Here is a 15,389-nt window from a genome sequence, read left to right on the forward strand (position 1 = left end):
CCCAGAAGAGTATGGAGCATTGCCCTGGGTGTGCATTTATAACTCATATAAACCTTGGCATGTCTGCAACTCTGCATTATTTTTAACCCTACCCACTAGGTGACCTGTAGTGTTACGGTAGTTTATTCCTCTCATTCTGGATTGATAAATATTCATGTTATTTCAGTATTCTATTATGATTTTGCTAAAACAAACCTGAGTCAAAACTCTGATGGTTTCTCATGTCCTAAATCTAGAAATGTAACCTTCCAGGGGCTTTTGCTTCTGTGTCTAAAGATAACCTCATATTTTTTTTGAATGATTAGCAATTACTATTTCGAGGACCCTGTAAGAGGTGGCCAGCTATCCCCTTGATCCTGCATGTGAATGCTCTAGAACTTTTCTGTGTGAGTTGGAGTAGTGGGAGAACACCCAGTGTCCACTGGAATGTGATCTCTGTGTATTTATACTGCTGCATGAGATAAGTACTTGAAAAGTTTCCAGTGCCTCTTCAGTGGAAACAGAGGAAAGACAAGAGGCACCCAGGAGGGAAAAGATGTGGGTGCTGTATTTGTCATTTCTCTTTCTGCTGAGTCTTTAGATTCTTTTACAGGGCAGCCTTTCCCCCCGAATTTAATATTTTGGAAGAGTGAGCTGATGAGTGGCAATCATTTCCATTACAGAACTCATCTAGAAAATCCATATGCAATACCTGGACTGATTCCATATTGCTAGACAACAACTTGCAATTGTGTCATGAACTACCCCTACCCCCACTAGAAGCTACTGCTCAAATGTGCATGCTCCTTTAGTACCTGGGACCAGGGATCGAAAAGAACTTCAGGATGTGCACTTCCCCTGCACCATGCAGGTGTCAGGAAAGGATGGCTGTGCATCAGGATGCCTTCGTTATTAAGGACCTGATGCTTCTAAATAGTACCCTTTAGCTGAGTGTGGTGATTGCAAGTATATGTCTGTAATCTCAGCACTCTGGGAGGCTGAGCCAGGAGGATCTCAAAATTTGAGCCCAACACGGGCAACTTAGCAATTTAGAGAGATCCTGTCTCAGAATGAAAAAGGGCTTGGGATGGCAAAGGTTTACTCTCAGTACTGAAATAAATACACAAGCCAGAGGCTCTTTCTTTTCATTTAAAAAGCTCCTTAACTTTTGTCCTCTTCTCTGATTTCTCCCAGAAAACACAGCAAGATTCATTCCATCAGGAGCCTTGCTATGCAGCCTACAGAACCAAATTCAGAAGTGCCAAAACAGGTCAGGAACAGTGATACACAGTTCTGTTTTATCCAGCTTCCTCTGCTCTGGGCTTGACGGTCTGGCTTCCTGCCCTGCGTCCCTACCTGGCGGTGTGGACTTTTGAGAGCCTGGTAGTGGCTTTGTCCTCTGCTCTCAGCCTGGGCACAGCAGGCCCAGGAGTGTGGCCCATTTCCAGCTGACTGTCTGTGTTCTGAGCCCCTGTGAAACTTGCTTTTTTGGACCTGAACTCAGTGTAGGGAGAGAAATATCCCCCTAAGACAGCTAGGTGGGTGCTTGTGAAAAGCTGTGGGGACCTGCTTTGCCACGGATGGGTGTAGCTCTGGCTTAGTGCCAGGTCGGAAGCCTTCACCAGCACAGAGCTGGCATTGAGTTCCCAGAGCTCATGTTACAGAGCAGTGACCACAACTGGCAGCCGGAGACATTATCACTCTCATTGTGAGGCTGGCGAGAACTCGTGTTGCCCAGTGTTGGTCTCTGGGTACATTTTCAGGGTTTTCTGTCAAAGAGAATAAGGACTGTTTTGAGGGGGAACATGGAAGAGGTTTCACTGTGCAGAGGCAAACACAGCCTAACCTATCAGGCTCGCCTCAGACATACAAGCAGGGAAGATGGTCAGCGTTTCTCTCTGCTTTGTTCTTCTGTCCTTGCCCACCCTAGTACCAAAGGGCTGTCTTATCCCATAGATTTGGTGAAAACCCAGTCTGAAACTGGGGTCTTAGAAAGCAGAGATGGTGGCTCACCTATGTTCCTCAGCCTCCTCAAAGGCTCCTGAGGAACCTTCTGGAACATGACAAACTTGACTTCCAGGGAGTGGGTCCTCCTCGCTTCAGGGAGAGCAGGGCAGCCTGTGTCTCACCGTCCTTTCAGCCAGTGGAAGCCTACGGGCTCTGTTATGTTACGTCTGCCCTTTCTAGCTCTAGTCTAACCTTTCCTCTTGGTTTCCTATCCCACCCAGTCTCCGAAGAGTGCCAGCCTTACATTTGGAGAAGGTACCCCATCGCCCGGTGGCCAGAGCTGCCAGCAAGGAAAGGAACTGAAAGTTTCTGCTGAAGAGTTGGGGTCCCACCAGAGCCCCGCTCTGAAGAAGAGCCCCCCGGGGAACACATTGGCAGATGGAGCCACCTTGGTGCCACAGGAGGAAGAGGAGGAGGAGGAGGGTGTCAAGGACCGGGTGCAGCCCAGCAAACCTCAGCCCCCGCAGCCAAGCACAGGTCCAGCATCCCGGGCTGCTAGAGGCAGCAGTACTTCCATTCCTTTCATTGACTGCAGTGATGTAGATAGTGAATACGACCTTCTCAGAGAACAAGCGTCCCAGTCACGGTCCCAAACAAATGACAATTATGAGGATGATTTGACCAGTGGAGTTTATCTGCTCTCCAGGGATGAGAGGCGGGCAGAGGCTAGGTGTAGGGCTTCCCCTCCCTCTGCAAAGTCTTCCCGGCCTCCTTCCAGAGAATTCCTTGATGACGATTCGGCCGACATCACCTTTGATATAAGTGGGAGCCCCAGATTACCGAGACATAGCTCTCTAATTGATGAAATGTTCAGGGCCTCAGCTGGTCACAGCCCCCTGGTCACCCCACTGTCCCCCAACAGCAGAAGTTCAAGTCCAAATATGAGTTGGGACAGGACAGGGTCCCAAGGTTATGTTTCAGAAAACGGACATGACCTTAGAGAGAGGAGTCTGGGAGAAGATGCCCTCCCAAGCCAGGATCCCCGTGACGAGAACTACTCCCCCGCCTTGCAAAGGCCCTATCTGCGCAACCTTCCTAGCAGACACAATAAGTCAGAGACAGACCCACTCATCCTGAGCCAGGTAGCTTCCACCCTAGAGCCCTTGGAGGACCTTGAAAGGGGAGAGCTGACCAGCACACGTGCCGCTGCAGGTAGAATGCTAGCCAATGGCACCCCCCTAGCGGGTCCCCCCTCAAAAGTGTCCCTCGAGCACTCGGTGTGTACCAGTGGTCTGGCAGGCCACCTGGCTCCCCTACAGATGACCGAGGGTTCCACCAGCAGTGAGACTGAATCCAGCGATTCGGACTCTGCTGTGGTGAGCCCCTCGGGGCAGTCCCCTGCTTTCCGTCACCCAGCACTGCTGAGCACCCCTTCTGTGGCAAGGAGTCAGATACCCTTGGGCAGCCTCCGTCTGAGGGAGGAGGATGAGGAAGAGGAGGACTGAGGAGGCTGCAAGGCAGATGGTCGGCTGTTGTACCCTGGGGACAAGGAGCCCAGGGTGGCAGTAGAGATGAACTGTCCTGGTGACGCATTAACTCTTGTAGCCAGCATTAGCTAGAGGAAGTTTCAGGCAGGCCTATGTTCGGAGGAAGAATGCCTGACTTGTAACACCGTTAAGGGAAACAGAACTTCATGGAAGTGGCTTGCTTTCCAGAAAAAGTAGACAAGAAATGGCAAGTCCAAGGACAAGTTATCAGGAGCTTGTTTATTTTACTGGCTGAAGTCTAGGAAGCAATTCTTTATGGTGAATCTAGGAATGTGTACAGTGTGTTATATTTCTATGGCAATTTTCCGAGCATGTTCAATTATGTGTGCAGATCCCCCTCCTCTCGGTTGAGTGTAGCAAGTGTCACTGTGATCAAGAAAGGCACGCTCTGCTCCCTTCTTTAAAAGAGGAGGCTGTTTTTCTGTGCCTCCTACAGTAAGGAGTGGACAAAATTCAAGGCCAAATGTAAGTTGATTGCTAGTTCAGATTGAATAGGTAAAATCTTAATCAAGAGCAATGCTATTTTAATGTGAAGAATCTGGGGGTGATTTCTGCTTTCCAGGCTTCATAGGAAATGTTACAAAGTGTGTCCAGTTCTTGCAGATGGCAGTGTACTTGGGACTGCTGGCTTGGCCTGGCTTTGCCTTGGGGGGTCCAGTTGTTAGTTCTGTTTAAAGACGCCATCGTTGTGGCACGCAGAGTTTCTTGGAGAGACAGCAGTGAAGGGACAGTGAACACCTCATGGCAGATGCTGTTACCAAGTCGGTCAGCCAGGTAAATGCCTACCTGTCAGTCGCTCCCAGCACAGAGATCCACCCTGTAGCGTCACTGGCTGGGGTGGCTTTTATGCACATTCTTGTGGCCAGTGTCCTCCACTGGGAACAGTGACACTCGAATGTTTCTCTGAGCATTAACAAGACAATGACAGGTGGCAGGAGTTGACTCCTTTTAAACTCACCCACCTCTGTTGTACCCATCACCCAGCACTCTCCGGCCGCAGGTCACAGAACCTGGCTTTAACTCACTGTGTGTGTGTGTGTCTGTCTTAGCTGCATGTGGGAATCATCTGAGCCATTGTCAAAATTAGCAGTGCCTGGCGCTGACCCTAGGGATATGGATCTATTGGTCTAAGTTCAGCTTGGGCTGTCCTAGATGGTTCTGCTGGGCAGCCAGGGTTGCTTGCCTCATAGAATCTGGTGGGATGTGTTGAAAATGTGAGCGAAATTGATGGCTTGCTTGCAAAATAAGAAAAGCATCAAAAATGCTGTGCTATTTTTTTTTTTTTTAATGACTTACTGTTTGTACTTTTTGGGGACTTTTTTTTAAAAATATAAATTGTAGATTAAAATTTTTAGCTCAAAAGTGACTACAAAATTATTGATCATAATAATTTTGTTGTAATAATGATCCGTCTCTCACTTGCTGCCCTGCCAGTGGCCTTAGGAGACTCATTCTGCGACTTGGACATCACAGGAAAAGAGTCAGGCGTGTTTAGGGGAGCTGAGTAGAATTTGGCAGCAAGACCTAACAAGCAGAAGTGGCCGCTCGGCTTGCAGGTCACAAGTGATTGTCTGTCCGTGTGAATGTCAAATGTTGGTTTTGAAGATTCTGATGACTAAGCCGTTTTTATACAGACATTTTTTGTCTTACTTCCTAAACATTTGATTCAGTGCATGACTGATGAATCAAACTGATTTTTGTACAGCTTTTGAAAGTCACTCATTGAAGTAGTCTATTCACGTCTTGCTTTAGATTGATATATACAACAGAATCAGAACTTTAGAGCCTGAAGGTGATGTTAGTAATCGCGTAGCAAACCTTCATTATGGGTGAGGAAAACTGTTCTGAGTTAAGTGACTTCACATAGTAATGTAGCTGTGTTGGAACAAAGCTGAAACCATAACCTTGATCACTAGGTTTCGGCTTTTTACTCTATGTGGTATCTTGGTGCCATAGGAACTTTTAGAATCTACATTTTAATTTTGGAGACTCTTTATGGAATAATAAATTCAGATGTGAAGAGTAAGGATTACATAGACTTAACTTAGGCAGTTACAAGCCATAATAAATGGGAAAAACTGCTTTTTTATAGTGGGTTTTTTGCAGTTATAACACAGCTTTGCAGATTCGATTTAGACTTAGAAATAGTTGTCAACTTGTTGTATGGAAGCTTCATCAAATATGAGTTCAGCTGAGTGAAATGTAGAATCCTGTTTAATTATGAAGGTGATTTCTTCCAGTGAATTTTCTTTTTACCTCTTGTTATACTACAGTCTTTGACAGTTTAATATGGATGAGCACTAGTTATTAACTTCTGTGAATATAATATGAATTACAAAATAGAAGCCTCCGAGGCAAAACAGCAGTTGTTTTGTTTTGCTTTTTGCTATGAAAGTGATTTTATATAACATGTTTTAAAAGCATCGGATCAATCATTGTGTACTCAGTTTTATATTGACAAGAGTTATCGCTTTTAGAGTTACACACGCTTCTCTCATTGGTTTTGTGCCAGCTCGGCAACTCAGTTTCTTGGCTTCTTGGCCAGAGTTTGCGAAATGTAATTAATAGTGCTTAAAAGAGTCAGGGTGTAGTTTGTGCCAGTCCAACACATCCTGGTGTGCTGAGCGGGTTCCCTGGCTGTCTCTGGGGAAGCTTGTCCTCCAGAGCACTGGCTGGGGAGTAAATGCATGCATGCTTGGAGCCAGCTGGAGCAAGCTTGCTGCAGTGACATGTTTCCTCACTGTCCCTGCAGAGCTCAGAAAAAGCCCACAGCCCTTCCCAGTGCACTTGCCGTACTCTGACTTGGGAGACTCCAGTCCCTCTGTCTTTCATGGGCTTGCAGAGAGCCTCTGAGTGTAGCTGAGAAAGGCTGGCCCTGCATAAAGTCGAGCCAAAGTGGGCATGGGGAGGCCAAAGACAAGGCTGGGTGTGAAGGACAGGTAGCAGAGACAGACTGGTGACAAGGGGTTTCCTAAGACCTGTCAGCCAGTCTTTGTGACACATTGCTAATGTGCTGATCTGCCAGTTCAGCAGGGAATCCAGGCCTTAAGGCTGTCTGCTGCCCAATGGAATGACATCTTAAGACCGAGGATTAGAGACAAAGCCTACATAGGAGTACAAAGGCTATATAAGAATACACTCTCAGCTCCTCCAGGGCCTCCTTCCATTAACATCTGTTGTTGGATATTATTTTCAAATGTGTAAATTATAGACCCTTTTGTGGTTGCTTTTGCTATTGCTTGTTAAGGGCAAAGTAAAAAGGCAAGAAATTCTTTGAGCATGAAGAAATACATTTAATGAATTCCAGAACTTAAAGTGAACTGCCGCAGCCCCTTTCCCCGTCATCTGGACACCATCGACAGTATTTTATTAGACAGGCATCTAATTAGAGGAAGTCTGTGGGCCAGATTCTTCCCTAAACATGTGATTCATCTTTGGGAATTTCTCACAGGTTTATCTCACCAAATTATGCCGTGTGGCCTGCACTTAAAATGTGAATAATAACAAATTTTACCCAAGAACTTCTTTGAAGACTTAAACCAAGTAATGATGAAGGGGGAGAAAAAAAACCAAAGCCAGCCCTGCAAAAATGAAACTGTAGCATTAGCACCTCCATTTCCACAGAGCCTGCCAAGTCCATTCTATCATGAATGTGCATTCCGTGTCAGCCTTGTACGGTTGGTTTCCATGGGAAGAAACCCTTTAGCTGTTAGACCATTGTTTTAAATATTGGCAAAACCATCATGAATGTGCATAAAGACCCATTTTTCATATCTAGAGTCAGGGGTCCCATGCACTTAACTTTTTCCACTTTAAACAGTGTTCTTTATTTCATCACCAAACGGGTTTGCTGGAATAGTACCCATTAGTGAGCCATTGAACTCCAGGCAGACTCAGCTTAAAGGTGAGAAATCTGGAGGCTCCTTCAGGTTTATGTTTACTTTGTTTGCTTCTGTCACAATCACTTGGCAATGCAGAGGCCCTTAATTCAATTTGTGAGAATGTCAAAGGCTTTGGGAGTGACAAGCATAAGAAAGGCCAGGGATGGAGGGGGCTTCTTTGTGTCTCTCAGAGAAGGGAGAGAGGCAGAGGGAGACAGAGACAGAGTCACAGCTGAGTGACCTTAAAGTCACTCTTCATTGGGTTTTAGGAGATAAGTCTGTTCTGTTGCTGCTACATGTTGCAAGTGGAATTGCCAAAGAGTCTTTATAAAAGTGATCCTTCCAGTGGAGCCAGATTCTTGGAGCCTTAAAGAAGTGAACATTTCAAAATAATCCATTGCTGGTTGCTCTGTCTGCGTTTTACACTGAACCATGTTGGCCAGACCCATAAGAACATAAAGAAGGAAAGGCGCTAGGGAATGAGCTTCTAAGAATAGTGAGTAATTAAAGAGATTTACCCTGGTGACATTAAAGAATTACCTGGCACTGGTTTTTTTCTTGTTAGTTTAATTCCATCCATTTCTGTGTGAGTGCCTGAAATTTAAGCAGGGAAATGGGGTCTCTGGGGAACACTTGTGCATACCTCGAGTACCAGCTGCTGGTGTTAAAATGAAGCCCTGGCTTTTAGACCAATTAGCGTGCTGCTTAATGTAGCAGTTTTCTTTTTATTTAAAAAAAAAAAAAAAGCAATGATAAGCAAGGAAAAAATCTCCATGATGATTTGGACATGGAGCTGGCCTAGAGATACAGAGATCAGCTCACGAGCGGGGCTTAGCTGAGCAGGAAAGCCCCTGTCTAGCACAGCTAGGCCCTGGTTCCATCCCCAGAACCTCAGTGCTTTTTTTTACACTGGCCTGGTTGCCACCTATTTGGACACATACTTGAAAAGATCTGCTTGTGTTTCCCAGTGTGGCCTAGGGAGAGGTTTCTGAGCACTTTCCTGTGGGGAAAGTTGACAGTGTGGATTTGTATGTCACATGCCTGTTTAGAGGGACGAGGTCTTGATTTGTGAAAAATAAACAGCACAAACCAGGGCCAATGGTGCATGCCTGTAATCCCAGCTCTCTGGAAGGCTGAGACAGGAGAATCAAGAAGTTCCAGCCCTACATGGGCAACTTAGTGACTTAGCAAGATCCTGTCTCAAAATCAAATGCAAAGGACTAGAGATGTAGCTCAGCGTGAAGGCCCTGGGTTCGGTCCTGAGTACCACCAAACATAATAATAAATAAATAGCACATCTCTTTCCCAAACAGTAGATGAAATCCCTAGGAGATAAGGAACTTATTTCTCAAGTCAAAGTAGTCAAACATCAGGCTGACACTGAGGAAGAATGAGACAATCTTCTTTTTCTGAAACTTTTCATCACCATGTAGACAGATTTGTTGGGGATAACAACATGGGTGAACTGAGAAATGCAGACTTCACAGGGCAGCTTGGGAAGGGAGCCTTCAGCCACTTCCTGGCTCTGGTACTAGACCCTAGCCTCCAGCAGAAGGCGGCTTACTTGCTGCAGCCTGCGAGCTCTGGATAGCTTACTGAGACGCCTTGGGGTGGCCGGAGGATTAAACGTCAGCTGTTGACAGGGGCTATCTGATCTACATGTGGCTGGAGCTGGTTGCAAGGTTGACTGTGCAGCTGGTGCTGTTAATGTGATCATAGAAACCGGTACTGGAGGAGACTTGGGCTTGCTCTGGGACCAGGTGCAACAATTGTGGGCCATGCCGTAGAAAGCAAAGCCCACAAGCCAAGGGCACTGAGGCAGGAGAGCGACCACTGTGTGTGTGGAGTGGGGCTGGGGTGGGAGCTTTGAAGTGTAAATCGGCTGTATCTTGAGTGGTTCTCTGGCTTTCAAGTAGGGAACGGTAGAAGGTCATTTAGGAGCCCATGTTGATCTGTCTGTCATTACTCACCCACAGATGAGCTTTTCTGGCTCATAAAACCCAGCTAAGAACTTTCTCTTGGTCCTCTGAGTCCTTTTTTAAGACACAGAGCATTTGCCAGCCTGCCTGTGGGGACTTACAGAAAAGCCAAAGATAGGTCTTTCTCAGTTAGGAGCACACAGCTGCTCGCTGGAGAAGCACCTGGAATGTGGATGGTTAGGTCCCTCACTCTTCCCCCTTCCTGCCTGGGAAGCTGCTGCCATCTGACTAACAAGCTTGACCTGTATTATTAATCCGATTCCCTTCTGCTCTTTCTGTATGTATAATTATTACTGTAGGTAATATGGTCTATTACAGTGTCCTAATATGCCAAATTAATTTGAAAACAGAAAAGGCTGGGGACTTCATTCTCATTTTTGTCATTTGTTGAATAAATTTGAGAAAACATTTTTCTGTTGTTCCATTGTATGCAGCATTTTGTCAGCATGTACCTATCTGGAAGAAAAAGCTGTGTCCGCGGCACTGTGTCTTGATCTGAGAAGCATGGCGCATTTCTGTTCCTTGCATTGTTGGAGCACTGTTTGATGTCTTTTCTTTTTCTTCTTTCTTTTTTTTAATACTGCCAAATACCAATTTGTATGTGGAGGTCCTGTTTCCTCTGGGCCACAGTGATCCTGGTCACTCAGCAGCACAGTCAGAAGCAAGCATCCTGGGGTCACCCCTAGTGGTGCTGTGTTTCCCTGACTTGGGGACAGAAGGGGCCTAGAAGACCTGGCCTTGCTGGCTTCATCTTCTAATCAGACAGGAGTTTGTGGGGTGGGGAACCCTGGGAAGTGACAGGATCACTGTAGAGGGGACTCTCATTGAAACAGTGCATCTGTGCTGGCAGCTCACGTGGGGTGCTCAGACCTCTGGCCAAAGCATGGGCCATTGTGTCTGAGTGCAAGCGTCCATTTAAAAGGGGAAAGGAAATTGTATACAGGGCTGGATGGGATGTAGCCCAGTGGTAGAACACTTACTGAGCATGCTTGAGGCCCTGGATTCATTCCCCGGGACCATGTAAAATAAAAGGCAGGGCGAGACTATAAAGCTCTGTCTGAATTTAGCTGTGTGTTGGTCTTGGTGGGAGGGGGCCAAGGAGCTAGCCCCGGCAGGCTTCTCCTGGCCAGTGAGCTGTCCATTGCTCTGCTGACCACATACCACGTAGGCTCCCACAGATGCGATCTGGTTTCATCTCCTCTCCATTGCACACAAATGCAGTACCTCAATAAAGCATGAGTTTCTATCACCGGGAAGAGTCCAGCTTCCCCCTAACAATGAGTTTGCAGCATGGAAGGCCAAACTCATGTCACAGTGTATGCACGGTATTAATATCTCTTGTGAATCTAAACTGAAGAGACTTTTACTTGTCCTAACAGGTATCTTGCTGTAAAAACTGTCCATTGTAACTGTTCTTTCCTACTGATGGTAAAGTTTTGCCATGGGTACAAGATGGTTATTTTACATTGGCATGAAGAACCAATGTCCCCAGCCCCAACCCTTCACCACCTCCTCTACCAGCACCATCTTCAAACAGAAGAGTATTCTCCCTTATCTCTTCCCCCTAAGTAAGAACAAAGTTGTGCATTCTCCACCATTTTCCATTAGTGTGTGACATTTCTCTTTGTATTTTTCTGCAAGTGCATCACTGTTGCTTTTCTGAATTGCTTCATGATGAACCGTGGAGGGGATGCTTAGCCACTTATAAAACTTGTGCTAAAGGAACTGGGTCTGAGAGGCACACATGCATTACCCTCAGCAGCCTAAGGCATCAAGAAGAGGATAACACCGCCAAAGTTGGTAATCCAGTGACCTGGCTTTTTCATGTGCAACGTGGTAGTTTCAATTAAACACAGCCTGCTTCTCTCATAGCTTCCACTGGACAGGCACTGTCAAGAATACTTGACAGTTCTGGATACCACTCTGGATCAGCATAATACTGATCTTTTGATAACTGGCTTTCAAAACAGATCCTCTCTAGGGAGATTTTGTTGTATTCTCTTTTATCGGGAGGTTGTACATTTAAAAGAAGCCTTTTAAAAAGACATGAAAGCCAGCATTTCTACTATATTTTCTACATGTGCCTTTGGAACATATTCTAGGTACACAGATAAAACTACCTATATCTAGAACCAAATAACAGGCGGTGAATCATGATTGAGGGATAGCACTTAGCAGTTTCCAGAAGAAATAATAATTTGAGAGGATATTGAACAATTTTTTGAAAAGAGACACTAGGAAAGCAATCCATATTCTCTTTTCGTCAGCATTCTCATTCTCAAATACTTATACATTTAACAAACTGATTGCAGATTACTATTTTTAAAAATACCAGATTTTCCTGTTTTTCTTTTTGCAGGAAAGTTGTTTGTCTAGTTAGAAATCACCAGTTTACAAAAAGGGCAAATTTAAGTACTTGAAATGCCAGTTTTACTACCAGGAAAATAGATTAGAAATACTTCCCAGAATTGTGTGAGTTTTTAAACCTTTGTATAAACGCAGGATATAGATAGCAAGTATGAAGCTTGTGCTCAGTTCCGTGGGGACAAAAGTCACAAAGTCACCTGACAGATGAAGAACTACCCACCCTGTATGTGTCAGTATTTTCGATAAACAGCAGGTTGAGAGATGGTGCTGGAAGCCCATCTACCCCAGGACAAAGAGAGAAGTATGCATATATTTTAAATTAAAAAGTAGAGAACAGTAAAGGCAGTTTCCGGGCTGGGTGATAAATTGAATTCCATAAATATAGCAGTGCTGTTTGAAACTCCATAATTGTTTGTGCAGCGAGAAAGTACATTTAAAAGAATGTTAAAAAGCAATTACCGAAATGCCTCCCTGCAGAGCAGTGTTAGTGGAAGGATTGCTGGTCCACAGGCGACGTAATCCCAGACTTCATCCAGGTTAATGGCAGCTGGAGGTGGGGTGGGAAAAGGGCAGGATTTGAGTTATTAACCTGAAATGTAACTGAGTGCTGGGGCGGGGGTGGAAGGCTGAAAATAGGAAGCATGTTTAAGATTTTAGAAAGTTCCAGAAATCTGGGGTCTAGCGAAACTTTTTCTTATCTCTTTAAATTTCTTTCCACCTATTGCCTTAAAATCCAGGTGCTTCCTCCTAGAGTTTCTCACAACTAACTGCCAAATTATTTGCCCTGATAAAAGACATCGCTTTGCATTAATTTGTTACAAAGGAGAGATGAGAACAATACCAAACCATTAATAATTTCACTGAGTAACGGAACACAGGTCACACTGCAAGACTGAACAAACTTCATGGTCCTGGATAAGTCAGATGAGTCTCATCTTCTCTAACGACAGGATCACATCTGTTTGCCTTTTTGTAAAATGGACTACAGCGAAAATGGAAATTCTAATGTTATAGTTTTAACAACTCTGACCTTGAACATTGGCTTTCTTTAGAATCGCCCGTCACACCTGCGTGTGTGGACACAGGTTTGCATAGATTGTTGTCTGTGCTGTGGCTCAAAGTCAAAAATCAGAATTTTAATTTCTCACCAAGCTGCCAAATTCTACTGATCACCCTTGTCAGCATGTTCCACTGAATGGCAAATGAGTAACACTGGGTCGGGGGGAGTTGTCACCTATAAAATTTCAAAGCCTCCTGTAGTTTCTCTTGCAAAGAGAAAAGGGGACCCCTTCTCCATGGAACCAGTTCACATTTGCAAAATTGAACCTTAGAGTTTTGGACCTTTGCCTTTCTTAGGCTTGCTAATAGTTTTCTAGATCAGACTGATGTTCATCGATGTATTGGTTTTATACTTTACACTCAGCGCCCTTTCCTTTCTTAGGCCTTATGAATCGATACAGATCCCTCTCAGGAAAAGGGCATTGGCCACCTTAGCTTGGTTCTTCCCTGTGTGTCCATACTGCACACATAAAATACATGGTGTAACAGCTAAGTAGCAAACTCACCCAGCAACCCATCAGCTGACCCTGAGCTGTTGGCAGAATTCCCCAGGTACGCAGTTGAGCAGGGTGTTCGAATGCAGCCTTCTGATTTCTAGCTCCAGTGCAGTCCCACAGGAGTGTCTCTGTATCTAACTGCCTCTCTTCTTTGAAACACATCACACCTTCTTGACAGGGTGGCACCTTTTCTAGAAGGTTCTGTTGCCTTACCCTTTCTGCTCAGTGCGCTAACTATAAATCAATGTGCCCAGATGGATTTCAGCAAGGGCCTTTTTAGCATGTGACCCTTGGGGGTGCTTGTGGGGTGGTTTTATTTGAATGTGTGCACCTTAGTTTCCCCTTGCTCTGGTTTATTTTCCATCTCTTGCCGGGTGCTGTTCAGGGGCTGATTTTCCCGTTTCCTCGCTGCCCACTCCTCTCCTCTGTGACCTCTAACAGTCTTTTATTCTTGGTTCCAACTCTTCACTGGGAGGTGAATGCTTTTTCTGACCCATGTCACAGCCGCCTCAAGGCCCAGCATGCTGTCACTTGCATCTGCCTCTCCCTGCCTCCCACGCAGGGCGAGTTCCTCCGTGAGCCCCCACGTTTGGCTGGATCGTTGGTGGACTAATAAAAATGACTCAAACCACAACTCACAAATGCATGGAATGTTCTGATTGCTAGACAAACTGCCAGAATTTCTCTTTTCTAATTCTTATTTGTAGAAATAACATTTTTTTGTGATTTTTTTAAAAGGGACTAGTGTAGTACCTTGAAACAATTTCAGTTCTAATATGTTGTCACTATTTCTATCGACAAATTCCGATTCTCTCACATTATTGTACTCAACCTGTGCACTAGTGTCAATAAAATTGACATTTGTGAAGCAATTTCTGGCCTTTTTCTCCGGGGTTTCTGGGATCGGTGGTGCGTGGGGTGATGGGGTCTCTGTCTAACACCCGTGCTTTGTTTCAGTGAGGTTTGTGAAAAGCATGAGGATTTTTAAAAAATGTAAACTTTGTATCTAACTCTGCCTTTTCCAGTCTTGTGACTCGAGGATCACTGTACTGACCAGTTGCCAGTGGGCAGGATGTCACTCTTGGTTGTTGTCTGGTGCAGTGGCCCAGGCTGCTGACTAATGGTGGGGGTGGGGACTGCTCTCCTCTCCGTGGCTCAGTCTTTGGGGCCAAATTCACTGCTTTTCCCTGGTCAGTTCAATGCCCGGTTGCTGTCTCTTGGAATCTCCAAGTACATCTGAATGCCTCCCGAGGGAGAAAGGATAGATGTCAGGATAAGGGGTCTGCTCCCCAGAAATCGCACTGTTTTACCTTTACCTCGGAATCCCTCACAGTGCTCTGGGTAGCAGTGAGCCTGAAACTGTATACTTAAAAGTGGAGAAGGCTTGACCTTCTTCCCTTACCATGGTAACTTTGTTTACCTAACATTAGCGCTAGCCAGTCTGCCCTGAAGTTACAGACAGAAGTTAGGTCAAAGCAAACAGATGCAGAATATATTTTGAAACACTCCATGCAGTTTGGGTGGGTTGAGGTATAATTTGCATATGTATATTGGTAAAGAGTCTCCTGTAATCCATTACCTCCCTTGGCTGGCTTCTCCTGGGTAATATGTATATATATTTTTTCATATTATGCAATACAGTGTCATTTTCGAGCACTAATTTATTACCTGTTGCAAAGAGGAACTGTGACAATGTAATAACCTTCAGCTTGCATTTTTAAATGACCACCATTACATGTAATGTGATACTAGTGTTTCTGTCCCAAACAGTGACAGACATGGAGTGACATCACCAGGTATAACAAGCTTGCTTCTGTTCTTTGTAGACTGGGGAGTTAGATGCTTGATCTTTCCCTTAGCTGTTACCCATTGTTGTAAGATGTAGTTTGTCCTAAGTACGCCAGCCACTTAGATGCCTGTTAGTTTAGTTCTTCCACTCATTTCTCTTTGTCTCCTTGTTATATACTCTGTCTTTCTTGAGTAATTCTTAGAAGTAAAGGCATTAGTTAAGAGGTGAAAATAGGATTGTGGGCTATGCTATGCTTTTAAGCTATTCTAATTGTTATGGATGCAGAATTCTCTGTCTTCTCCTTAGTTATGTAACTGGGGTTCCTTTGAATTATATGTAGTTGG

The 15,389-nt window shown here is 45.0% G+C and overlaps 1 protein-coding gene across 3 annotated transcripts in view; it reads left to right on the plus strand.

The window, feature by feature from the left end:
- Farp1 (FERM, ARH/RhoGEF and pleckstrin domain protein 1) overlaps positions 1-15,389 on the plus strand; it is a 251,129-nt gene that overhangs the window by 204,565 nt on the left and 31,175 nt on the right. For all 3 annotated transcript variants that reach the window (XM_063246956.1, XM_063246958.1, XM_063246957.1), the window contains exons 12-13: positions 1,174-1,249; positions 2,208-2,463. In XM_063246956.1, coding sequence (XP_063103026.1) covers positions 1,174-1,249; positions 2,208-2,463 — 332 coding nt within the window. The remainder of the gene's footprint in view (positions 1-1,173; positions 1,250-2,207; positions 2,464-15,389) is intronic.

Source organism: Cavia porcellus, unplaced genomic scaffold (genome assembly GCF_034190915.1).
Source record: "Cavia porcellus strain 051 isolate PalLab524CR breed Dunkin Hartley unplaced genomic scaffold, mCavPor4.1 scaffold_4, whole genome shotgun sequence".
Taxonomy (NCBI): Eukaryota; Metazoa; Chordata; class Mammalia; order Rodentia; family Caviidae; genus Cavia; species Cavia porcellus.